Here is a 27872-nt window from a genome sequence, read left to right on the forward strand (position 1 = left end):
TGAAATGATAATGATCATGATCATATTATAATGCAAATTCAAATTCAAAATTTTTATTCATTATGGGACAATTCAGCATCACTTAAAAATCGTCAAACCTTTTGGTTTCACAACTTTGGTTGACGTCAAATGAATAAATTAAAACTTAGTATACCGCCGCTTCCAGCGTTCAAAGCGTCAGTGCAGAAGTGCAGAAATTTATTACTAAAATAACTGCACTGCACCATTTTCTTGAATAACGTCAACTTCACAACTTTTATCCAAACTTGGAATAGATAAGTGGACGACAGAACACATTGTTATGATTAATTGATTTAATCGATATTTATACACTTAATTAAAATATATGATTTTAATGAAATGTCAAATTTAAATAAATTGTGTTCAGAGTGTACTGAATTTTGATTTAGGTTCAAATCTTCCTACGGAGTTCCTGCGCCAAGCTCAAGCCAGATAGCATTTTTGGATAGCAAAAATTTGGTTACTGTGTGGTAGATCCATACACTGGACTATCGGTGTGAGTTTCATATTCATCTAAAATACTAATTATTAAATGTCAAAGTTATTTTAATGATAAATTAATCATTAGTTTACAAAAATCAATACATATTCATTCAATCTCGTGACACTGAAAATGAGTAAGTTTTATTTTTTAGTTTTAATAAGGTTTGTAAACTATCTTTATTTGCAAGGCAAAGTGGGCATTGAATAAAAATAGATTTGATAACTCAAGTCATTGCAACTAGAAATTGCGTCGTTTTCGTACCTCTTTCCTTACATAACCGGTTCAATTAACTTCAAGTTTATCCCCACGTTAATGTAGGTACCACTTTCCTGTTGTACTTTTCTACGAATAGTTACTAAACCAATACCAAACTTGAATCGTGATTATTCCAAAGCCATTTTTAAAAGCGATAACTGATTTTATATATATATATTATATATATACATAGTAGGTTTCACTTGCATATTAAAGGTAGGTAAGCATAGTAAGTACAACAGAAATTATTATTCATTAATTTTGTATTTCCCTACTTTATATACGACGGCCTCTGTGGCGCAGCGGTAGTACCTACCTACGCTTGTCTGTGACACCGGAGGTCCCGGGTTCGAATCCCGGCCAGGGCATGATGAGAAAAGAACTTTTTCTGCTTGGCCTGAGTCTTGGATGTTTATCTATATAAGTATGTATTATAAAATATTGTATCGTTGAGTTAGTATCTCGTAACACAAGTCTCGAACTTACTTCGAGGCTAACTCAATATGTGTAATATGTCCCGTATATATATTTATTTATATTTTTGTGAAAGGCCACGTTCAACTGTATGGTTTTTCTGATGGAATTGAGATTCAAATAGTGCACATGCATATACTTTTTTTGAGTTGATATCTAATTTCCAACTTCTTATTACACATGCGGGCGCCGCGGGCTCTCTTCTAGAGAAGCCGCAACAGAGACAAACGTAGGACCTACATCGATTGGTAACACCTTTTCGATTAGACATCGGTATCAATAGAATTCGTTATGAGTAATCTGGAACACATTTTAACGTGCATTGTACGAAATCGTCTTAAATCTAAAAATAAAGTTTGTTATCGTCCTCGAATTCAGAGCATACTCGTACTGTACTTGCAACCTGGTTACTAAACTTTTAAGTGTTGACCTATAAAAAATGTTGTATTTATATGAGGTACAAAAATATGACGTAAAAACTATAAAGTTTATTAATAGAAGTAATCTGCTTCGTAGATTATCCAAGGAAACATTATCAAAGTATCATTTGCCAGAAAATTCTTCGGGGAGATGCATAACGAGATCGTTTGTAAACTATAAGCATAACGCAAAAACTTCACTAAAGCGAAAAATTGGCGTCAAAACAAAAGCTTTGTATGTCAAATAAAGCTATATATGACAACATTTTTAAATAACAAGATAAATCTTCAACTATCAAACATACAGTTTAGTTATAAAATGAGGATCCTAGGGGAATTCCGTCCGCAAAGCGATTTGTAATTTTTCTTTTCTTTCGTGTCTTCTGGGTGAATAAATAAGTGACACACAATTTATTATATCTTGGAGTAAGTACCACACTAATCTTAATACAATTTGTTAACAATAGGCTCCACTGCTCCTCTGTTATCACATAAAATGTTATATTTACTTTCATGTACGTACTTTGATTATGGCCAATCATCCGCAAAAAATTGAGGAGTGCATTACGACGGCTCTCTTTATTGTTATGAGCTGGGCGTCAATAAACATCTTTTTGTTTATTGGTATGTTTATTCAAATGCTATCATCGGTCAGCCATTGTCAGTGAAGCTATTTATATAAAGAACAGTTAGTAGTGATGGCGTTATCAATAGAGGTCAGAAAAGTATAAATGTCCGCGTATTGTATCTCTGTATCTGTGCGGCTCATTATAATACGAGAGCCATCACAGAGAATCACAGTGATGATTTTTAAAAAATGTTAAATTGATAATATTCCTCATAAATGTAATGACATACCTATGTTAATATAAAACAACTTGTCAATCGCATTCTATCTAGCTAGCAAATTCAATATTTGGCATCTGGAATGTCGTCTATATAACATAAGTAGGATTTCAATTTCGCTTTACACGCGCATACATCGTTCACTGTGTAACGTAAGCAGTGGGTACTCCTGTTTCATTGAGCTTTTTTACAAAAATCCTCACTATTGCAAAAGAAGTATTGATGTAATTATGTAATAATGCTGCTGGTTACGCAGGTGCTGATAATTGTAAACAAGTTATTTTGAACATTTTCTCAGAATATGTTCTGGAATTGCTTTTCAGTCAGAATATTATAAATATAAATATAATATAAATATATACGGGACAAATTACACAGATTGAGTTAGCCTCGAAGTAAGTTCGAGACTTGTGTTATGAGATACTAACTCAACGATACTATATTTTATAATAAATACTTATATAGATAAACATCCAAGACCCAGGCCAATCAGAAAAAGTTCTTTTCTCATCATGCCCTGACCGGGATTCGAACCCGGGACCTCCGGTGTCACAGACAAGCGTGCTACCGCTGCGCCAGAGAGGCCGTCAAAAATATTAAGTTCTCACACAATTTTTTTGAATGGTTACGTATTATTTATAAGGTACTTTTTGCCTTTTTGGAATTTAAGGTTATCAAAGATTTGGTCTACTCTCTTGGATTCTACTTAATTAGAGATTGTGATTGAGAATGTATGTTCTCGAATCGCGAAACGAATTCGCGGGGAACAGATTTGAAGTTCAATTGCAATTTATTTTTTGCATTTCATATTGTACATTGTACAAGTCACATTCTAACAACTACAAAAGTGTTAAATAGGTAAATGGGACAGACATGAACCCCGTAGGATAGCTTTTCCACTGATGCTCACAGTTGCCACTGATGCGTTTAAAATCGCACAAGCAAAAATTCAGATTGGATCTTAAATACAACCTTCGACTCAACATGACCGGAGGTTTTTTTCGGGGACAGTCGAACCCGAAACTTTGTTTCCCGTACAAAGTACTATAAGCGATCAGTGTGCAATGTACACTGTTACGAATTGATGGATAACGCGGATAGATAACGGAGGGTTTACCAAATGGCAACTTAAATATTATATAACTACCTATAAATTAGTGTGTTGCCAATTTTTTTTTATCTTATTGTGAGTCTTAATGACTCTTGTGTTGAAAAACGGTACTTAAGTACATGTTTGTAGCATATTACATATATATACATAACATGCATACATACATAGGGACAGACGCAGGGACCATATTTGCTTTATATTAGGTTTAGTGATACTTATATAGATAAACTAAAACCCAGGTCAATCAGAGAAAGTTCGTTTCTCATCATGCCCTAGCCGAGATTCGAACCCGGGACCTCCGGTGATACAGACATGTGCACTACCGTTGCGCCACAGTGGCCGTCATGGTACGTTTTTGAACATTTAAAAATTCATAAGTGAAATGATATAAAATTATATGAAAACAATGTAAGGACCATTAACACTGTGCGCTCTATAGAGCACGGATTCTATGGCACGGTCAAAGGTTTTTACACCTTAACCGCAAGCTGAAAATTAGACCGAGATTAGAAACAATCTTGTTTTAAAATAAAACTTATTTAAGGTCTAGCTTTAATTCTTCTAGTTCTATTAGGATGAAATTCCGCAGTCGCACATCTTGAGAGATAAGACAAGCAAGAATACTAATTTTTAAAAATCTCACATTGTTACACAATCAACAATCTATTACACAGGATATTTTTAGCACACTTTTTTTTTGTTTATTCAACTACTTTTGCAATCTTCACTTTTCCAGAAAATAAATAAGTACTTTCTTTACTTTGATAGAAATACCTTAAACCTACTTAAAAACCTACCTAAACTTCTGTAAAGTTCTAATTGATACGCTTGATCGATAGCCCGTTTAACTAGAATTGAGACGCCTGAAAATTTGCTAGTTAAAGAGCTTCATGAGTGTATCTACCTTTTTTATTGGTTTTAGTTAAGTAATTGTCTTTATAATTACAAATTAGAAAGCCGCGATACTGCGAAGAGGGGCTTAGCGAGGTACAGTGAGTGCCGCAGGCGCAGTGGTTCGAGGGAGCGCGCGCGATCGGCAGTGTAGCGCGTTGTTTCGTCCCGCTGCCGCAGAACCCGCTCCCGCGCCCGCTCCGCCTGTGCCTCCGCCTCCCCGCGCCAGCTCCGTCTGTGCCTCCGCCTAAAGCGGGCCGCCGCTGACGACGTATAAAGCGGAGGCGCCGGCAAACTCGCACGCAGTCACGACCAAGCCACGCTCTTCTGTGCACTCACGAGCCACGCGATACGGATAATTCGACAAGTTAAACAATAATCAGTTCATCCTCTGTGAAACCGACGTACACAACACATTTACTCATCCGTGATAATGGCAGACGACTGGGGATACACTGGTGAAAACGGTAAGTTTACCTTTAGTTGTCATCAGATCTGACTCATGAGTCAACGACAACGGCGATACCGGTTTGTTTACATGCTGCACGTGACTTATCCCCGGTAAATATAAACTCGAAAGTAAATAAAGGTCATGGGCTACAAGTCAAACGCGGCGATTCCAGTTTATTTAAATATCGTCCCATAGTGTTATCAAGTGCAAAGTACTAACCAGCGTCATTTCAACACAAGGTACTCATACAAAATACGTTGATTTAAAAAATCACTTACTTTACAAAATAAATGTATTCGTAACGTAGGGGAAAATACAAATCTATGTACCTAAATGAACTTGAAAAAATGTGTTGGTGACGTATTAATGTTTAACAAATTAGTTAAAATTACATTCATCAATGTACTTGTAGCACCTGTTTGCAAATGTTTATATTTTTGTGTAAGTACTTTGAAATACATGAAATCATATTTACATCTTTTATTAATACGAAAAATAAAAATAAAAAATTGTGCACGCGAGCGAAGTCGAGGATAGAAACTAGAAAGAAAGTATAAATGTAGGTCCAATCAGCAACGTAATAACGTCATAGCTATTTTATTTTTTCCCAAAAAGATATGCTTATACTTGAAAATCTAAAGCTATTAAACATCCAAAGCTAAGATAATATTTTCTCAAATTTTATTTAAATTCTGTCATTATTTGCCAGTATTTCATTTTTTGTAAAATTGCGACTCTGAATTATAATATTATTGACTGTACCAAAATTCTGCGATATTCATTCATTTTTTAAGTAAGAAAGTAACATTTCTTTAATAGGATGTTGGTAGTAAGTACCATGTCATAATGCATAAATTCTATTTTAACCAGTCACATTGTTCTTATATTATTTTTAAAACTGGGCTGACATGTCAATATTAGTATAATATAAAGTAAATAACTCATCAAAATAGTAAGTAAAGTAAGACTAAGAATACGTAATGGCTAAACTGCTGAAGAATTGCGTGCAGCGTGCGATGGCCTAGTTCTCGAGTGCCGATCGAATCCGACGGCGGATGAAACTTGCATTTGCTCAGCCACCAAACATTAAAAAAACATTTTGAAGTCCCTAAAATCAAAGATAATTAATTACAAACCTATGTTATCATCTGTACAGTACACGCTCAGGAACACTTTTAACACGTCTTCCAAAGGAATCAAAACAAACGAAATCATTAATTACATTCGTACCTACCCACACATGTTTTGCCAGAACAAAATGTGGATGTAGTCATTATGTGTGATCATAATAACCACATTGATTTTTTTGTTCTCTTCAAATCTTCAAGTAGGTACTTATTTCACATAACATGAGTTTAAAGAGAATTTAATTTCGTAAGATTATGTTTTTTACTTACTAATGATGTTATTTATTTACAACAACCGTGCTTAAATTTTACCAGTAGGGATATCTACATGAGTCTAAATAAATTTTAATTAATATATACGAGTAACATCAAAAAAGCTTCATCGCAAAATCTTATAAGGAAGGATAAAAACATTGTTCACTCCGATGACTCTATTTTTGTCAGTCAGCAGAATAGTTTCCACGATTGCCGTAACCGCGAGTAAATATTATTATATTACGAGAATCTGTTCTTGATGAAATGTTAAGGAAAAGATCTTACTAAAGCATCATAAGTACCAAAGAGATAGAACCATAAAAATGTGAATTGTTTTTTTTGCCTTATTACTTTAGTAAAAACACAATACTTTGAATAAGAAAAAATTAAATAGATACCTATTAGAATAATTAGTCCTCGGTGCTAAGGAGACAATAAGCCAGACTAATGATGTGTTTAAGAACTCATTAGCGTTTCACAGTAAAACAGTCATGTGATAATTAACTGTAATGTAACATAACCATCTGCAACGTTAATAAATATGGTTGCAAAAATTTACGCAGACGTAAAACATTGAAGAGAGAAACAACTAGATAAGGGTTTACAAGAGAACCTTATAAAATCTGGACCAAGGCGAATTTTCGTAGGAATAACGAGAAATAGTGCATTCTCAAAAATTACATAACAAATTTAAGCTCTATGCCTAGTAGCTTTTTGGTTTGTTTTTAGACACACAAACAATCAGATATGATCTTTATTTAAGTACTTGTATGTTGATAACACAAAATAGATTATAAAAGGTAACTGTTAACACGTCTTCAAACGTCTCAGCCTAGACTTTTGTTTGGGAGAGACTTAGTATAGAGAAAGATTTCAGTTGTATACAAATATTGGTATACAATAGACTTTATAGGTTTTTCTTGAAAACAGACGTGCTCAGTGTTTAATCATACCTACTCATACCAAATAATTTAAGTGTCATACAGACTTCAGTACAATGAATATTGCAGCTATGCTGATACGAGTAGGTAATTAAGTAAGGATAGAAATCTGAGGTTTTTATAAAATCATGGAGTCATTATTAATACTTAAATCATCATTAATACCTACGTATAAAAATAAAAACTGTAAAGGGTCATTGTTTGCATACGCCAGTCAGTAAAATAATTGCACAAACAAAAAAATCTATGTTGTAATTTTAATTAAAATTTCCAAGATAACTATGATATAACTAAGCAATGAAAGTTATAGTTAACGCAAACAAAAGAGCGTACTTCATACAGCATTAGGTAGATCACATACCTGTAAACAATGCAATAGTACTGCACTTATAAACAATGCAAAATGAAATCAGTTTGCATACAAAGGAAAATAATTGGCAGTCATTGTGAGTGGAAGTAGACCTTATAGTGAGATAGACTGGCACTACTAATATAAATATCAAGCAGTGTTAAATACACCAGCCTTTACGATCGGTATGAGGCTAGAGTTCTGTAGAGAGAACAACAACGCGTCTGAATGAGAACAATGAAAAACAATGTTCGGTATAAAGGACATAAATCTAATGAATAATACATTTAATAAACACTCAATACAACCCATCTCATCTACATTTGCCTCTGAGCCTACATTCATCACAATGTTCGTTTCTACAGTTACCTACAAAGTGCCTTGGATGCATTATAATCGGAATTTCCATGAGGACAAAGACGAATAACACCATAATTTGTTAAACCACTTGAAGATATTTGCATATTTAAGGCTATTCGTAGAAAGAAAGTTACGCATTCCATTTCATTTCAACACACAGTCTCTATATGAAGTAATATTATAATGAATTTTGATTAATTAACATATATTCCTTTAAATAATGTAGTTGCAATCTAGTACAGTAAACTAGTATCATCAGGTTCTGTGTCTAATGAATCAATTGATACCTATTTAACTGCGGAGTCGCCATGCTAAATGAACGTTTAAAGTTATCGATGCTTCTCCGAACCGTAATGCTAATATATATATTTATATCATAATATTAATATATCAAAATTTTATGAAGCAGAGCGACAGAAGTATGCAGGGATCATGGAAAGTGTAAAGATGTAAGTAGTCTCTGCCTATCCCTCCGCAAATGACACGTGATGAATGTATGTAACGAAACGGCACACGGATGGATATCACAGTAGGGCTTACATCAATAAACACAGCGTTGGCACGAATCTTCTGATTTTAATTTGACCGCACTGTGCAGCAATTTAAATTGTAATGCGTCTTTTTTTTAAACAACAATTAAAAAAACCATTCCTTACCCAAAATCGAAATCGGGTGAAACGTGACGTAAAGACCGAACGCGCGCCGAACGCACAACCCCAGCACCAGCCGAAATTATCAATGTTTAGCCACCATCTTATATGGCAAAATAATTTTGAGTGAAACTGTGGGAAAATCGAAATTTTACCCAGTTAATTTACACACGTATGTACATATATTTCAAATTTCAATGAAATCGTTAGTCCGTTTATAAACTTTCGAAGGATTCTAAACATGAGATGAACCGTATTATTTAACGCCCAAATTTCCGTAAATTGATAAACTTTCCGAACTCACGCGTAAAATAAAGTATAAACCAAACGACATGTGCGCTCTGATTAGTTAAATAAGTCCCGTTTTCCTTTTCTCTTTTTTCCCTCGCCATTAATCGTAACAGAGAATAAACAACTGTTGCTACTATTTTCAAACGGGAAAAAATAATTTAATTTTATTACTTAAGTTAACCCATAATGAGCGACATAGAAACTGCCACTGTCAACATCGACCAATCAGAGAGCTGTGTGTTATTTGCCGTATTTAAAAGAAGAGTAAAATTAACAGCTCGTCTTTGATTAGTTGTAACGTATACAATATTACGAATCCGTAAGTTTATAAATTTACCACGAAAGGTCGCAAATTGATAAATTTACGAAAATGTGAACCTACAAATTTTATGAATTTCCTAGGAAGTTTATAAACTTGCGGTTCTTGTTATTTTCCGGTGACATATGTATAGGTATGTAATATCGCTCGTTTAATAGGTAGTATAGGATATAATTTATTTATTATTTAATAAAAAATGATTGGCCCGGGCTTTATACAAAAAATAAATTTTCGCAAAACAAGTTGAAAATTTAAAAGCAAAACAACAAACAATATTGATAATTAATTAAACTTTATAAAATTAATTATCAGTATTATCTGCTCTGGGTCTACAAACCAAACACTATTGAATTTAATTACCTACTTAAACAATCTTAAAAAAATAAATATCATTTATAAGGCTTCATATAAAATTGGCATAAGCGACGATAACTATATCGCATAGACAAATATACGCATTAATTTGACAACAAATTATCCTATAAGAAAAATGTAATGCGAATCTATGTTCGTATCATAAAATATTTAGTGCAAATTACATGTTGTACAACGAGTAATAAATGGTAGCAAATAAAGAGTCATTAAAAGATAAATCCCTTGTAAAATAATGAAGTGTCTTCGTTGCGAGTTTCCTGGTGTTTCTGGTTGCGTGACGCTAATCAATGGTTATTAAAAATGAGTATAGTACAGACTATGGGACAATAGTATAATGAGCAGATTACGAGCGCGTGGGTGGCGTTTTCTGCAAGTCTCAACACCTTTTATATTTCCTGCAATCATTATGTTGATTGCACATTGCACATTTTTGACCGATAAGCTTACAATCTGTCGAGGAGTTCTATAGGTTCGACATAGAGTAATGTGTGAGATAAAAGATAGTTGAAATCTTTGATCAAATTGGTGTGTTTCTATTTTAATGCTAGTATTTTTTCTTTTACAGCTTATTGTATGACTCTGCAGATATCATCTAATGAGGGCTTGTCATTCTTACTGCGTCTCATTCATGCAATTTTATTCTTTCCATTCTTTAATTCCGTGTGGTTCCCGGCACCAATACAAAAAGAATAGGACCACTCCATCTCTTTTCCATGGATGTCGTAAAAGGCGACTAAGGGATAGGCTTACAAACTTGGGATTCTTTTTTAGGCGATGGGCTAGCAACCTGTCGCTATTTGAATCTCAATTATATCATTAAGCCAAATAACTGAACGTGGCCATTCTGTCTTTACAAGATTGTTGGCTCTGTCTACCCCGCAAGGGATATATGTAGACGTATGTATGTATGTTTAATTCCGTCCGCTGTCCTCCTTCCAATTTATTGGGTTCAATATCATCAAAACTATGCTTCATCAGAAAAACTTTTAACCTGGCTATAATCAATTGTGATATTCAATTGGTTCACGCCTCTTTTTGACCTACCTACACCAAAAGTATCGGTTTGTTCCAGCGATGTTCCCAGTAAGCAAATATTTATGTTTGTTACTTTTGATGTTATATAGAATTGTTAACAGGCTGTAATGGGTTTTTTAGTAAACAATGGTGTTGATCGCTGTTGGCGTGGGCGCAGTTGTTTTGTGTCTTTGATATCGCGTCCCTGCCGCTTTGGGCTTGGCAGCTAAGTGACCATTGTTTAATTTTAAAAGTTTACCCATATCGAGTTCCCATTATTTTTCTTTTTTATTAGGGACATATGACACAGATCGAATTGCCATAAAGATAGTTCCAAAATTATATATATATGTACCTATACTTACTTACTATTACTCTGTGTCCATTAACTCCCGTAACATTGACTTAACAGACGTGTGCGAGTACTCTTGACACAATACCTAATTCCATTCTAACTGTACATACCTACGTAATAGATCAACCAGACGGAAATATGTATATAAAATCTCGAAAGACAAACTGACTGTAGCAGACGGTATGTTGGATTAACTAAACTTAGATAAAAGATGATTCAACAATTTTTAATTAGTTGTTATCATCTCAGAATGGAACTTTTTAGGCTACATTCATGAGATAATGTAAATAATTATAAATAATCCTATAATATAACAGAGCCATGATAAACAAAGCTAATGCGGTTAAGCGTAACTGAAAATATTATTACAGAGTTGAGACAGACCAACATTTCACTTAGCAGCGTCTGTGTAGTACGTGTGTACACTGGGTATTTTTGAAACGAGTTCATTTATTTTAAGTAAATATTACAGTTGTCGTTTATATATGCAAAGTTTTAAGTGCGGTCAATAGCATACAATACTAAGGTATATAAATTAATTGCACATCGCCTCTATTACCGCGTCAAAGAATTCCATGCAGGATAACTTGGTCATCATTTGGTCAGAGCTATATTTACCACTTACTGAAATATAATTCTGGATCAAATATTAAAATTTTCTAGCGTGTGGTTTCCAGCATTTTAGAGAAGAACCATTCATATCTTTCCCATGGATGTCGTAAAAGGCGACTAAGGGGTTTATAAACTTAGGATTCCTCTTGGGCTAGCAACCTATGATACTATTTGAATCTCAATTCCATCCTAAAGCCATATAGATGAACGCGGCCTTTCAGTCTTTTTAAGACTGTTCTGACTACCGCAAGGGATGAAGACTATATGTTTGTATGTATCAAAGTTATATATATTTGTGTTCCTGTCTTATCAAAATATATAAATACATATATTACGTCCTTATTCACTAGATAGACAAAGCCAACAAAAGACTCGAAAAGACTAAATGGCCACGTTTAGTTAGCTTATGAAAATCTGACTGTTTTTTAATTTCAGTTGAATTAATTTACAAAAATTGAACATGTTTTTAGCATTCGGCCAAGAAATATTTTTCCATATTTTCATTAACAATACCACAGCTAAATAAGATCTTCCGATTACTGTAATCGGTAAGTAAATTCAATCCATGATTTTCACTATTAAATAGGCATAAAAAATAAATCAATATTTGTTTTTAATGTTGACAAAATCAATACGACCATCTGTTCCTGCTGGTGGCTGGATGAATAGTCTGTGTAGAAGGCCGAGGTCGCCCGCGACCGTCGCATGAGGCGTGACCGGCTCATTTTCTTGCTGTTACCGTTTCAACAATTAATTAATTTGTATTATTAGATTCAATATAAAATGCTTTACAATTACTGAAAAATAAATTAACTAGGTACCTATGTAATATTGATCTTTTATACTTTCAATACAACATTCGAATCAGTTAAACCGCCGGGTTGGGTAGACCTAGAGAAAAAAAATGTGTTTATACATACATAACATTTTTAAGAAAGGTCCCATAGGAGAGTCTTTTCTCAGTCATTATGTAATGAATGGCCCTTGTTTCCAAAAAAAATTCTCCCATTTTAACCAACTGTACAATTTCGACCTAATGCGGCGATGCAAATAAAATAACTTTTATGAGTATGTCTGCTAATTGGCATTTAATAATTTGAGCTTAAATAAATAAGTGCCTCTTCAAAGCAATTTTGTTTATGCATGATGATTGATTGCCGATAAATTCCATTCAAAAATATTGCTTTTAGAATTAATGACGATATTGAGAGCATCCGGTGCGGTACTGGCAATAGTTCCAGTCAAAGTTAATTTCTATAGCAGGTAGCGTTCCACACACTAGGTTTATAAATACTTAATGAATCGTTTAAATATTTTATTATTTATCAACGTCGATTTTTTCAGCTGTTTGCTTTAGATAATATATATTCCATCATTAAGTCATCCAACTGAACGTTTCCTTTCAGTGGGTTTGCGTGATAAATGTACATAACTAAATACCCATACTGAAAAATCAGGCTTCCGCGAAAGATTGAGATGAAATGATAGAAAAAGAAAGATTAAGAAAAGAGAGATTAATAAAAGGAAAGAAAGATTAAGAAAAGAAAGATAAAGAGAAATATTTGTAGTTTTGTATCGAATAAAACATTCAAATGAGAAAAGATTTGTATTTTTGTCTACACTAATATTATAAAGAGGAAAACTTTGTTTGTTTGGTTGTAATTAATAGGCTCAAAAACTACTGGACCGATTTTAAAAATTCTTTCACCATTCGAAAGCTACATTATCCACGAGTAACATAGACTATATATAAATAGGGTTCCGTAATATATTTGGATTTTTCGGACACAAACTGAAAAAAATCAACCAAAAAGTTACTTATTTTGCGTACGCTGCCTAAACTACAAAAGATAGAACCATAAAATGTTTTAATTAATTGTAGATCTTATAAATATCTACAAAAAAGTCCGCGACACACTATACCTATCTATGTCGAGTGAGGCACAACAACCGCATTTTTATTTAAAAATCTTGAATTTTTTTGGTCTACATTTAAACGCGTTTTTTTTACTCATGCTAATAATCCTTATCAAAATAAATAATTTCATCAATAAGTACAGTTTATGTAGATAATATTTGGTCTTTGAATGATTAAAATTGGACGTTTGGTTTTGAAGTTGTGATGAAATTAAAATATTACGATTTCTGCTGCACGGCCCGGGACTGCAGGCAGAAGTGACTTTTGCCGGGAGCAAGACTTAGTTAGCCGCTTTGCGGGCGGTCCTTTAGTTAGTTCCAATAGAGATATACATATTTAGTATCGGCTGTGCATCCGTGCGAAGCCGGGGCGGGTCGCTAGTAACGAATAAAACTTAAAAATGTATTAGACTGATATTAAAAATAATTGGCACAAATATAGAATAGACCTACTGGAGTGACAATCGACTACTTTTATGCTGAAATTTCCCACGGGAGCAAAGCTCCATAGTATATAATCTTTTGTGCGTTTTAATCTTAGTTGCGCATTAGGAAAAAAATGTTTTGGTTGAAAGCTATCTTTGCTAGATAGTTAAGCCCATTGGTTAAGCCTTTCTGTAATATTAAGTGAATTTTAACTAGGTTCTTCAATTAGTACAACCAAGAGTGAATAAATGTCAATGGCGTACCACTAGGAAAGAGAAAAATAAAGCAAGATAATTACAATGCAGCGTGGCCTCAACCATGGCAGTGAGGTGCAGGATATTACTGATATTCGTTTATCTCGCCAAGGCTGAAGCAACCGCAACGCACTTCACCGCCTCCATAGAAAACCTTAGTGGTTTTTTTTTTTATATCTAATTGATTTCCTACTAAGTATCTATATACATATAATAAATCTGTAGAAAGGTCAATTCTGTACTTCTGTAATTGAAAAGCCAGTCGAGCCTTTTTGGATAGTTTCTGACTGCTCATAAAGGCATGCAAAGCTCCATTCACCATGTTCCCCGCGTTCACTCTCCTTTCAATATCACTATGACACTTGCCATCTGATGTAAACTTTGATCCCGATAACTACATATTTGCGCCTTTTGAGGTTTTTTGCCTCATTTGAAGTAAAACGGCCTTAGATTTAGTAACCTGAAGATGAGACGGCGCAAGTGTGTCGACACAAGTAGCATCCCACACCAAAGGCCGCCCCAATCTCCAGGGTACCAAAGTCATACCATCCGGTCTCTTGGCATCATCCCGAGCCAGACCGATTGGTTACTACCTGTACTACCATTACTTCATTACAATTCTTTACTTAGTCTAGTGTAATGAAGGTAGAACTAACTTGTTTTGCTAATTAGAATCATCTTACCTACTGATTGGTAGAAATAGCAGTTAATTGCTCAGTTATTAACTAAGATACAATTGTTTTTCTTCTAATTGAATGAATAATCCGACTTGTATCGGCAAAATACTTAGTGGCAAGTCATTATTAACGGTTCTTAGAAACACTTATAAAGAAACAAACCCAAACTTAATATTTATACTATTGACTGTTTTACAAATAGGGTAAGGGCAAAAGATAGATGGACAGCTTAAGGGAAGCAATTGGAAAAACTGTGCCGACCCCGCATGTAGAGTGGAAAAACGTAACGACAAAGAAGAAGATGGAACAATTTTGACTTATGACTCTGAGGTACAATAAATAAAATGGACTATTGAGGGGTATGAAATTTCTGAAACCAAGATTTCTAACAAAGCTTTATACGAAAATACACTTAACCTCAATATATGGTGCGTGAATATTTTACAGGAACATTTTTAGTTGTAAGAACAACTCGTAGTAAGTGCAACCACATTATACCTATACATTTATTTATTTATATGAGATAAATAGAGAGTTATATGTAACCACTCGGAAACGGAAGCAGCGTCAGGCCTCGTTCTACATCTTAATTGGATAATAAGCGGTTGTAGAAGCGGTAAACGATCTCGTGTGCATACAAACTTTTAATTGTGATTCATTGCTTTTACTTGGCAACCAAAGTTGCTAAGTACATAGGTGAAACCCCAAGCTATCACGCAGGTGCAAGGTACTAACTCAAGAAGTAATAAAAACACCGCATAATGAGATCCCAATTTTTTTTAACTTTTAGTACTTATTAATAATTTTCTTTCTATTAAATTATTCACATTGCGTTTCTTAACTACTTATTGTATTTATGAATAATGTAGGTACTTATATCATTAAGTATCAAAGAAAATAACTGAGTATATTTAGCAAATTTACCGTTATTTCGGAGAATCCAAAAGAATGTTGATATGAAGAAGTTGCCTTCGCAAGTGACTGTGATAAGATAACAAGCTGTCAGCACAAGACACACGCACACCTCATCCCGAAGTACCTCAATAAAGTGCATGCAAACAAAATCTACCGGAAGTATAGCTAAGGGCCTTTCCAAACGGATACTATAATAATTTTGTATTTCATAACTCGCGACTAAATTAATTAATAAACAATCATGAATTTTAATTAGCGAAAAGAGCACGTTGATAAAAACAGCAATTAATTTACTAATGTAACATTATGTTCTAATGTTACGATAATAAAATCTTATAACAAATAACATTCATTTATATTATCATAAGAAGAGACTCTTAAAAACGTGTATTAAAATTTGTCGTTTTATATGTATAAAAAATTGGAAAACCAACTTAGAAATTTAATCAATCCCTAAAATTTGCCTTTGAGTAATATAAAATCCTTCCTTCTGGCTACATTCGTTGTTCTAGTCCCGGACTGTCGTATATGTCGCCTTATACGACATCCGTGAAAAAGAGATGGATTGGTTCTATTCTGAAGTGTCGGGAACCTCATTAAACCAAATACTTACTTTGATGCAACACTTGATTTTGTCCGCAGGGCCAGCTACTTGGACAGAGAAGTTCCCAGAGGCCCGGGGGGCGCGTCAGAGCCCTGTGGACATTGACACGAGTCTGGCCAGCAGTGGCGGCAGCGCGCCGCCGCTGGACTGGAAGTACTCCGTCAACCACACCCGCTCCGTCGTCAACCCGGGCTACTGTTGGCGAGTTGACGAGAATGGGTACGACTCAGGTAATTAATATTGAATCTGATTAATAACTTAAAACATATTGAGATTTTATATAAGGAGAGGAGAATTGCAGAAATAGGTGTTGTAAAGGAACAATTCTTATTATTATTTTCTGATGACATGCGGGGCCAAGTTGTATCTATGTAAGAAAAGAGTACTAACAAATAAATAGGTAAGTAATAATGAGTAAGAGTGCCTTAATAATAAATAAATAAGTGTCGATAAAGCTAATGAACCTTTAAAATTGTTTTAACTTTGAGATCATGACATTAGTCAATCAAAACATTGTAAATGCAGTGAGGTAGGGACGCCAGCACGAAGCGGAAGTCGGAGTAAGTAGTTCCTCGGCAGTGCATGCGTGTCAATTTGCATTTCCAACCAATCGACGGCCCCTCGCCTCGGTGCTGGTGACTCATTCCACCTCGCCCCTGTCTCACGCTCAAATTATCCGCAATGTTTTTTGCGAAAGTATTACTGAACTGACCGTGAATATTTTTTTTTGCTATCAAGTTTAAATCTGGACGTGAAAACCGTGGCCTGTCTGATACTGTTACCTTATTTGTTCTTATTATTTGTATGAAAGATGATATGGGAGTAAAATTAAAACAAAAATGTAGGTAACTTTTTTTCATAATCAAAGATAACCATTGTTATCATTCTTGATACTTACCTTCCTTACCTAATTTACTGCTATAAGAAATAAAGCATTTTTAATAAGAACGTGTATCAGCCGCACCCGTCACAAAACTCTATATTTCTTGTTATGTAATCTTAAACGTCGCAATTTGTCAATTTCTTTATAAATATTACACAGATTAAGAACATAACAATATAATGAATTCATAGATGACGTGACAGAAATTGTAAATTCACGGTAGAAAATAACAAATAGCATAGCCAAGCATTATTGGGATGAAATGCGCAATCGGACGATACTAAAGATAATACATTTTTTACTGCAAGTAGGCTATAAATTATGTCACAATCAACTTTTTAATTGCAGAATTACGTGGAGGTCCTTTAGGCTCTGACGTTTATAAATTGCAACAATGGCACTGCCACTGGGGCGCCGTGAACGGAGAAGGCTCGGAGCACACCGTGGACGGGCGCTCCTTCTCCGGGGAGCTCCACCTGGTGCACTGGAACACCAGCAAGTATCGCAGCTTTACGGAGGCCGCCGGACAAGAAGACGGACTTGCCGTCTTGGGGGTCTTTCTCATGGTAAGATGCCATTTCACTCATTGCGGGTTACCATTGCCAGTTGCATCTTCTCACCTATTTCAATGGGAAGCTCAGTACGGTCAACATTATATATAGACACCATGGCACCAGCATTTTATTTGACGCTGTGTTAACGTAATTTTAAAACAAGTCGTGGTTTGCAATTATGTGGTATAGGTACTTAAATAAGTCTCGTCTTGAACAAAAAAATTTTTAACTTGATACCAGTTTCAGGGCTTTCTTTCTTGGAAATATTGTAATGACTATTCTCTATATACTTAGTAGGTAAATATCTATTACAGACGCAAATGTGTCAGATAGAAACAATAAGCGTGATAATAGCAATTTCATACAACATTACTTCAAGTATGTGCTTAATCATAATTCGTCAAATAACAATAGGAACGATCGTCAAAGACATAAATATTATAAACGGCTACAACACGTGAACGAATGACATAGTACCGTATCTACCTACGTTAGTGTCAGTACAGTGACGTTAACTGATGGTAATGTTGATTGTGAGTTTCCGCAACCTGCTCAGAAATTTACAAAATCATGTAGGATGCGGTCACTACCCGTCAATCCTATAGTGTAGCCCCCGGATAGTCTCCTATCGATAGGATTTGGATAGACTATCAATATTATCGATAGATAGGATTAAGCTGCAGCAGTACCTACCCACGTTGACGACCAATACCGTCTATGGTACCGAAACCATAGATATATACCTACTCGTATGTACTTAAACATCGATTGTGCAAAGCTATCGATACCTTCGACTTTACAAATGATTCCAGTGGTCGACAATCGATGGTTAAAACTATCGATAGATCGGCAACACTATTCGCCAATGATGTACACAGCATTCAGAATTGCTCTCTCGGCCGCCGCCACTTTCTCTCGGTTCGGATTCTAATCGCGGAACATGAACACAATGACAATGTAACTTTGGGCAGACCATTTCACATTAACTACCGAACCAAAACCGACATTGCATATTTATGAAAAATACCCGCGCTAGTGTGTGAAAATCGGAATATAGATCGTAATTTGCTATTTACTATTTATTAATTAAATTATTTAGTTTCAAATATTCCACATCTGTAAACTACTTATTACTCATTCATTATTACTGTACAAGTTATATAGGTAGTAGTAGAAGGTAGTCAGTTTGTATAGCAGGTACTTAGTTACAATTAAAAGTAACATTTTTTTTAATTCTCTTCCCAGTAAGTACCAATTACGGCAACTAATAATTTTTCTCAACAAAATAACTACAGATAACATTGGACTTAACCACAGTTTTACGATGCATTGTTAATTGGATTATTGCACATCACCTTACTTTAAACTGGGCAGGTATAAGTGTCGACGTCAACGTAATGGAAGCCTTGCAATTCCCACTGAATCCTTGCAAACTGCACGTCTATGCAGTTACATTTTTATGATACTGTGCACGATAGATGGAAATTATACAATTACATAAAGTAAGAAAAACTTAAAGAGAATAGATGTCACGAAATCGTAATACTATAGCCGTGTATTGTATTCCTTTGTGTAAGTTTGTAGGAAAGAAAGTGATTAAAGAAAGTAGTTAGTGACAGGTCGCTAGCCCATCGCTTAAAAGAAGAAATTTATGAGCCTTTACCTTGATTGACTTTCAATCTGCGAGAAGAGAAGAAGCTGGTACTCACTAGATATGTTTTTTCCCCTGCTACTATACGAATGATGCATGAAAGCTTGAGCTAAAATAGAAATACCTCATACTTTTCTTTAAATTGTAATTTTAGTTACCTACGTAGCATCTGTATTGTCTATTAGTAAAAAAATATACATTTTTAAATACAAAGCCCTAAAATTTACATAACAAACAATGTGACATGAGCATGATAGGCCATGTGCTACCATTTTTCAGTAAAGTGGTAGGGAACTATTGTCTTTTGTGAGGCAGATTTTAATTCATGCGTATTGTAATTTTACTAATGTAGTTTACGAACATACATATCTATAGTCTCGTCTATATCCTTTGCGAGGTAGAAAAACCAAAGATCTAGAAAAGCCTAGCCCATCGCCTAAAAGGAGAATTCGAAGTTTATAAACCTATTCCTTAGTAATCTTATACGACATGCATAGAAAAGAGGAGTGGTCCTGTTCTTCTCTTTATTGGTGCCGGGAACCACACCGCACTTTTACGGTTATAGTTTATTCGTTACGAACAAAACAAGTTCTGATAAATTTCTTATTATTTATTGGATACTTCATCTAACAGGACTAAAATTGTATCTTAACTATGAATATTGAATATTTTCAGTGTGGAAAAAAACACAACGAATTAGACAAAGTGATCAAGCTCCTGCCGTTCATCACCCACAAGGGAGACAAGGTGACCATGTCTGAACCTCTGGACCCCGCCAACCTGCTCCCGCAGCGGCGAGCCTACTGGACCTACCCCGGCTCGCTCACCACGCCGCCCTGCACTGAGTCCGTCACATGGATCCTATTCAAAGACCCCGCACAAGTTTCCGCAGAGCAGGTAAATAACTACTATTAAAATAAGCGTCTGAAATAAAAGTATGTTCGAAAATGAGCAAGGATTAAATACAGTATGAACTGGTTGGCTTACTTATATACCGGTTTCCGATGCGCATATATCGTCCTAGGCCCCTCAGTTCATGGCCTACTTAAACGCTTTCGAATCACTTATTCGGAAACACGTACTAGTAAGAAACACGATGAAAAATATTTTTTAAGCATACAATATGGTCTGTTACTCAATGCCCGATTACCTACGTAAGCAATGTTTATAATCCGGTTTTTTGTCGATTCAATGACATGTCCTAAAAAATAGGCGATCGTTTTTTAACAAAAAAAAATGTTGAGTTAACAGTCTCAATTGGTTCGATTTCAGTTGGCGTTAATGCGGAAGCTGAGGTGTGGCGAAGCGTCGTGTGGGGTCGAGGCCATGGAGCTGCTGCACAACTACCGGCCGACGCTGCCGCTCGGCAACCGAGAATTGCGCGACTATGGCGGCAACTAACACATCGCCACAGCCGACTGACTGACTCGCCATGCCGTGGCTACACGTCGCGATGCTCAGCACTCCGCTGCTAGTAGACATACGGCGACACACTCGTGATGTCGATATGCACATCTCGATTTGCGAGTTATAGTTCTACACTTGCAAAGATACTGTTGTCCGTGTGTCCTGCATATTTCTTAGTACTTACAAGCGCATGATTAAGAATGAAGACTTGAGTAGTCATAAACATTCAGTGAGATTATCAATATACTACACATCGTTAGCCAGATATGATAAGCGGATGAGCCGTCTGTTATGAATCAGGATTATATATTAACCAGAGAATCGGTGTAACATAAGTGCCTTGAGCGTTTGGCTTAAAGTGTTGAAAGAACAACTTTGTACCTAACTAATTACTTGAAAATTGATACCATTCAACTTACGATACTTATATCAATGGTTTTAATTATTTATTAGGTAAATAAGTCATAAATAATAAAGTATTTTAATCCGGGTGTTCCTAGGATAAATTAGATTTGATATTAAATACCTAATAACGTAAAATTGTTATTTATAAAAAGTTTATTCTATAAAATTTTAAACTTTAATTTACCTTAAGAGATAGTACCTAGAAATCGACCTGAGTATTAACGAAATGTTCCTAGTAATGTGCATAGCACAGCCATTGTTTTATTGGCCCAAAAAAGCACATATAAAATTTGAAAGTGGGTTGCTATAAATGAACCACTAGGAACATTAAAATGAGTACCTATGCCAATTGTCGCCTCAGTAAGCGATATTTTCAATTCAATATGCGGATATTTTGTAGCTTGTAAATAAATGGGGTCGTGCAAATATAATGAAAGGTATCTTTTCATTCTAGGGTTTTCGGATAGGAATATTGGTATTGACAAAGATTTATGTGCCTTGTGGTAAAAAATTAATATTTATTTTAAAGATATGCAAACACCAAAACGTCTAAATTAAAATTATACAGCATTGTAAAATAAAGAATAACGCTTAGCTTTTTGCTGCAAACATAGCCGGTCCTATAAGCAAATACCTTTTATTAACTCCTGTATATAATGGATAAACAACAAAAATTAGTGCGAAACAAATACCAGACGCGATTGGTAGTGAGAGTATCTGTTTTACTTAACTACAAAGAACATTATAATTTTTAATTTCGAGATCTTAGGTATAGTTAGTAAGTGCCTCGAATAGTAACGTATTACTCGCAATGGCGCAGTTATGTTAACTGTGTTTATTGTAAAACGATCTATCAATAACATATTGTCTGTTAATAATTTAATGAAAATTTGTTATGCTTATTTATAACGTTACTAATATACAGAAATACATGATTGAAAATAGTTGCCTTTTTACTTATCTGTAGGTATCCTCACTTTGCTTTCTTCCCTTTTTATTTCGAAACACTAGCGATCCGCCCTAGCTTCGCACGGGTGCAAAGCTGATACTAAAATATATTACAGAACGTCTTTGTATTCTCCACTTGCCCTTGAATTTTAAATGTAGGCATGAAACCACGCTCAACGATATGCTAACTCTTGAAAGAGGTCATTTGAACCGGCTGGCTGGATCCACCACAACCGCGATGTCTTTACTTTTTAAATCTGCCTCATCTTCAAAAATATTCATTTAAATTACATGCTGTAAGGGGCAATATTATTCCATTTTAAAGCAAAATATACTTAAGGTAATTAATAAGACAAGGATTTATGCTGTATTGCTTATAATCGCTTCGTAAATAAGCCATTTTATCTCGTTAAAAGTAAAAAAAAATTGATTATTGTGGGTTATCCCTAAGAGATAAACATATACAATCGCGAATTTTTTGTAGACCTTTTTCAAGTATACTTTATAATTTAGTGCATTATTTTGATCTATAGCGTTTGCAATGCAAGTGCACAAAAATGAGTTCATTTAGTAATCTTAAAATTATCAGTGGTTCTTTAATATATTAAGCATGTTATTATACATATAAACCTTCCTTCTGAATCACTCTATTTCTTAAAAAAAGACCGCATCAAAATCCGTTGTGTAGTTATAAAGATATAAGCATACATACAGGCGAGGGAAGCGACTTAGCTTTATACTATATAATGATTACACGCGTGTCCATAATGATAGACAAAATTTATGTTTTTGAATCAATAGGTATACGACTCTGTTCCGCAAGTTTTAATAGTGCATATGAAGAAATAAGAACAAACAGATTTAACATTCCATCCAATTAGCACGCTCTATTTTGTTTTCTTCATATTTATTGGAATTTGATTGATATACACTTGTTTGTTTACGAAATGATACAAGTTGTATTTTTAATAGATACATCTATTTCAGACTGAATCTTACAAAGTTTTAATAGTTGTAGTTTTCATTTCACATTTATTTTGTAAAGTTAAATTGAAAATATACACTCATAAATATGTTGAACAGTAATATGCTCAGGTTAATGTCATTGTTATATTCAAGCTTTGACTAGATTACCTACATATAAAAGCAATTAATGTGTCATTTAATTGAATAATCTCAAAATCATAATATAATACTTCCTTAAATTACTGTCAATTTAGTAAGACTATTTATGAAAAAGCAAAAATATATCTATGTATAAGCTAAAGGAGAGAATAAAGAACATCAAATTTCAATATTCACACAGTACACACAATGTCATATATGCGCATTAAAATTATTAAAATAGAACAATAATTGTAATACGTTCTTCCAAAATAGAAAAGCTTTGAGGTTTTTCCACAAGAATTATTTTTTGACATTTCTTGCGCATTTAGTATTATAATAGACAGTTATAAATAACAAGTACTAACAGTTTACAACTTAATTTCATTAAATTATTATCTTTTAAAAAATAAAAAGAAGATACGTACTTTTATTTGCTCTATCTGCGCACATTATTGTTCGGCAATAGCCCCACAAGATTAAATCACAAAGTAACATAGAAAATGTTAAAACGATGGGACTTCTATTAGTTATTACAAAATACAAAAGCGTTATAGAGACAGAACTCGAAATATCACAAATTATTTAAATCTTCGCACAATAATATAATGTTGGTAGTAGAAGAATACATTTTTCAAGTGTTTATTTTTATGCTACATAGGTGTGGCGCCCTAGAAAGTGGCGATCTTGTTATTTATGAAAGTTATCATTCAAATATTTTTGTGCACCTAAAACCTACAGCATTTTTGGTTTAGGGAAAATTTGCTGAGTCAAATGTTTATTAGTATGAAAACTGGCTCTCGGGGTTACCTGCCTGCCCAAAATGTCCGGTCTATCCAGTTTTTGTTATTCTTTTTATATCGTAGGATCGAGACTCACGAGGGATAACAGTTCACACAAAAGCCAATAAGCCAATTCAGTAATAGGTGACCAAAGTTCTGAAATATGTAGGTACCCATTATATTATATCTCCAAAAACAAAATTTAATACTTTTAACCTAAATGTTAGGCTAGTCGCAGGTCTGTCCGGTCATTACGTAAACGGCAACTCTATCTCTAAGATAAGGAAAATAGGAAAACTTTAACGACCACACAAGAAATATTTTATAACTTTGGAATTTAATTGAATGGTTTACGAACTAGTATGTATAAAACTCTGCTGTTAATTAGTGACTGATTGACAGACAAGAACAACAACAAACAAAATAATTTCAAGTTTCTAGACTTGAAATTTGCCATATATGGGCTAGGGATACACTAAGAAAGTATTTTCCGAAATTCCCAGATAAAGTTAAAATTAACTAGAAACACCATACTATTGAATATTGCGTAATTGCCGCTCTAAATATTCATATCTTTTTTCTTAATCTGTGATGCACATTATCAGGTTAAACACACGCCCTGGCTGTTTCGTTCTTTTTGTTTCTGTTTATCTTCACTTTACAATATAATGAAGTGGTAAACATTTATAACTAAATTTATTATCAATCAAATAAAAACAAGTAAAGAGGGCAAGATTTCAATAATCACCTAACTAAACAGCCATAACAGGATTTCCAGGAAATAGAAAATAAAAAAAATAAATTACGTCACTTAATGCAAATATTTTGGCAGGGCAGTATAAAGAGACTTCAAAATTCTACCTTTTGCTTTGCTATGACTGCACAGTCAAAATCAAAACTTTTTACTAGGTTGTGAAATCTTATTCCCTCGTTGTTCATTATGTAAATGAATGGCAAAAATTTTACCATTGAAGAATTACAAAATATTTACTATTACAGCAGTGATATAATAATAACAATATGAAAATATATTTTTTTTACAAGGTGGGATAAACAAACACTACTTATAGGCGGCTAAAATTTGATGAGATCTTCACCAGATGTTTGAGGTCGCTTGTCTTCTGTATTGGGTACTTCTAGATTTTTTGGCGATACTTTACGTCGAGGGGGTACAGGAGCTTCGTCTAAGATACCGGTGGTACCCAGGAATTTGCTTTGCTCTGTTATCATTTTGCCGACATGATCCGAGTCATATCGCACACTCATCGGCGACGATTTCTTTCTAACGGGCGGACTCGGTGCTGCGCGGGAAAATGCTGGACGGTTGTCAAATATTGACGGATCTACGTGATTTGAACTAGCAGAAAATAAAGCCGACGTCTTACTTCGCTCTAGAGCGAAGTTGTTACTTGACGCAACTTTTTCGGGAGCAGTATTTTTGTCGTCAGTGAAGAATGTAGCTTTTTTAGACTCTTTGCGAAAGTGGCGATTAGTTTGTACATCTGATTTGCTTCGTTCTAGAGTAAACCCATTAGTGTGGAGGTGGCAGCTGAAGGAGCTGGTGTTGACAGTACAGGCGGCCGCTGTAGAGAAAGGCACGGAGGGAGCCCAAAGGCAAGCGCCTTCATTCCTTGGAACTAGCAGTAATGGATCCTGTAATATGAACAATAGCACATTAAAATAATTAAAATTTCAAAAGTAACTCAATAGGAACAGCAGTCTGTGGGCTTTCAGTTATTCCAAGTTAGGTATATGAAAATTGTGAAGGAAATTGTTTACAAAAACACAATGTATTTGTAAACCCATCATCTAAAAATTATTTATTTCTTAATTTTATTTTACTATCTGTCCGTCTGTTAAAAAATCTCATGTACTGTGATAGCTAGATAGTTGAAATTTTCATATTTCTGTTGCTGCTATAACAACAAATACTTACTAAAACAAATAATATTTCATTTATCAAACTTGAATACCTAACTCAATTTAATAAACAGAAACAGGTAAATGCATATCATCATGTCTAACCCTTATGGGAAATATACATATATGTATACCCATACGGGGTAAACAGAGTCACCAATCTTGGCAAAGTCTGAAAGGCCATGTTCAGCTGGATGGTATGGCTTAGTGTTGGAATTAGGATTTCTTTCTTTTTTTATTTATTTATTTATAACTCACAACTTCAGTTTTAGATTCAGAGATTCATATATTGACAAGTTTGCTAGCCCATAGTCTAAAAGAATAATACAATGATGAATATAACAAAAATAAGCCTTTCCTTTAATTGACTTTTACAATTTGCATGGAAAGAGGGGCAGCAGATGGCACAGACTTTGTTCTCCTTCACTATCAGGCCAGCACAGAAGCCTACATTAGATTAACCTATTTTCTTAGTTACCTATAACAACATCCATGGAAAGAGATGGAGTGGTCCTGTTCAAAAAATACTGGGAACCAACCCCACGCATGAAATATGAACAGAATATTTTATATTCACATCAAAATAATTAAAAATATTATTATTATTGAGGGAGGCTGGCATACAACAAACACCTGTGTAATATGTGATAATTATAAACTTACTTTGCCAGTAATAGAGAAAATTTTTGATTGCAATGTATGGAGCTGGTTTCTTAAGTATTCATAAGAGCATTCTCTTAACTTCACAACCCACTGCACTACATTATCTTCAGCTCGAGCTGCAAACAAGTGACGCTTCTCTGGTTCGTCTCTAAAAACACAAGGCTCAATTTAATTTGCACATTCAATATGACAAAAATTAAAACAAGCACAAAAATGGTATGGTGGCTCTGTAGAATGAGAATTATGAATCTGTTCATTCTCTAGGAAATATATAACTTTTTGATTAAATGTATAATAAAACCCAGAACAGAAAATCAACACCAGTTGACTCCAACTTTCAATTTTGAAATTGTTAAACAGCAATGGTCAAAGAAATAAAAACACTCACATAAAGGATATAGAAAAAGAAAAGGGTATATTTTGCCCATGTTCCATCTGAATCGAAGAGTTTTCCATGACAAACATACCCGCTGGGTGTTTTGTATCAAATTTACCCATTTCACTTATTTTAAAATAAAATAAATAGTTGTTGATGAGACGAAACCATCTTTCTTTAAACACTGGAAAATAAAAAAAGAAAATAAAAAAATAACATAAGAAAACTAATTGAAACAAGCAGTTTGAAAAGACTTTATACTGAAATTAAAATTACTCCACATCTATGTTATCCTTTTTGTATTGTATTGCTCTGATAACTACATTACCGTTATCAGATACTTAATTTTTAAAACTTTTCATTTTCCTGCACAGTACAGTAGTCTAGTCACAGTCTAATAATTTTGCTTGATTTCATTTTCATATTCTTTTCCAGATTTCTGAGTATTACCTGCTTGATTACGATATCCTCCATTCGAAATCTTTTTATAGTTTAATCTTCCTTCAATAACACAAGGCTGATCGCTCATATGAGCAAGTTCACGTACGTTACACTTCATTTGTGGAAAATAATAAAAAGTAACTATCATACATTTACATGTTTCGCGTCATATTTATTGTATAAATAAAAGAATATTTAGAATAAGCACTAATAGTACTCAACCTAAATGTAATAGTTATTTTATTAAGAACTTGTAATAATTTGCGTAAAAAAATATAAAATTAAATTTTCAATCACAGACACTTCATAGTTTACAATTTCAATCTGTCTTGGTTAGTTAGTGTC

At 34.2% G+C, this 27872-nt stretch overlaps 2 protein-coding genes across 2 annotated transcripts; one reads left to right on the forward strand and one right to left on the reverse strand.

The window, feature by feature from the left end:
* The first annotated feature begins 4603 nt into the window (after positions 1-4603).
* LOC106138203 (carbonic anhydrase 2) lies at positions 4604-22237 on the forward strand. The gene is made up of 5 exons (XM_060949182.1): positions 4604-4968; positions 16432-16623; positions 17625-17842; positions 20157-20378; positions 20754-22237. Exons 1-5 carry the CDS (start codon positions 4935-4937, stop codon positions 20880-20882), a joined length of 795 nt encoding a protein of 264 aa, XP_060805165.1. The 5' UTR covers positions 4604-4934; the 3' UTR covers positions 20883-22237.
* On the reverse strand, positions 21905-27863 carry LOC106138160 (uncharacterized). The gene is made up of 4 exons (XM_013339215.2): positions 27537-27863; positions 27099-27270; positions 26711-26858; positions 21905-25780 (listed from the first exon to the last, which is right to left on the reverse strand). Exons 1-4 carry the CDS (start codon positions 27673-27675, stop codon positions 25202-25204), a joined length of 1038 nt encoding a protein of 345 aa, XP_013194669.2. The 5' UTR covers positions 27676-27863; the 3' UTR covers positions 21905-25201.
* Positions 27864-27872: the final 9 nt, after the last annotated feature.

The sequence above is a fragment of the Amyelois transitella genome, chromosome 3 (assembly GCF_032362555.1).
Source record: "Amyelois transitella isolate CPQ chromosome 3, ilAmyTran1.1, whole genome shotgun sequence".
NCBI lineage: Eukaryota > Metazoa > Arthropoda > Insecta > Lepidoptera > Pyralidae > Amyelois > Amyelois transitella.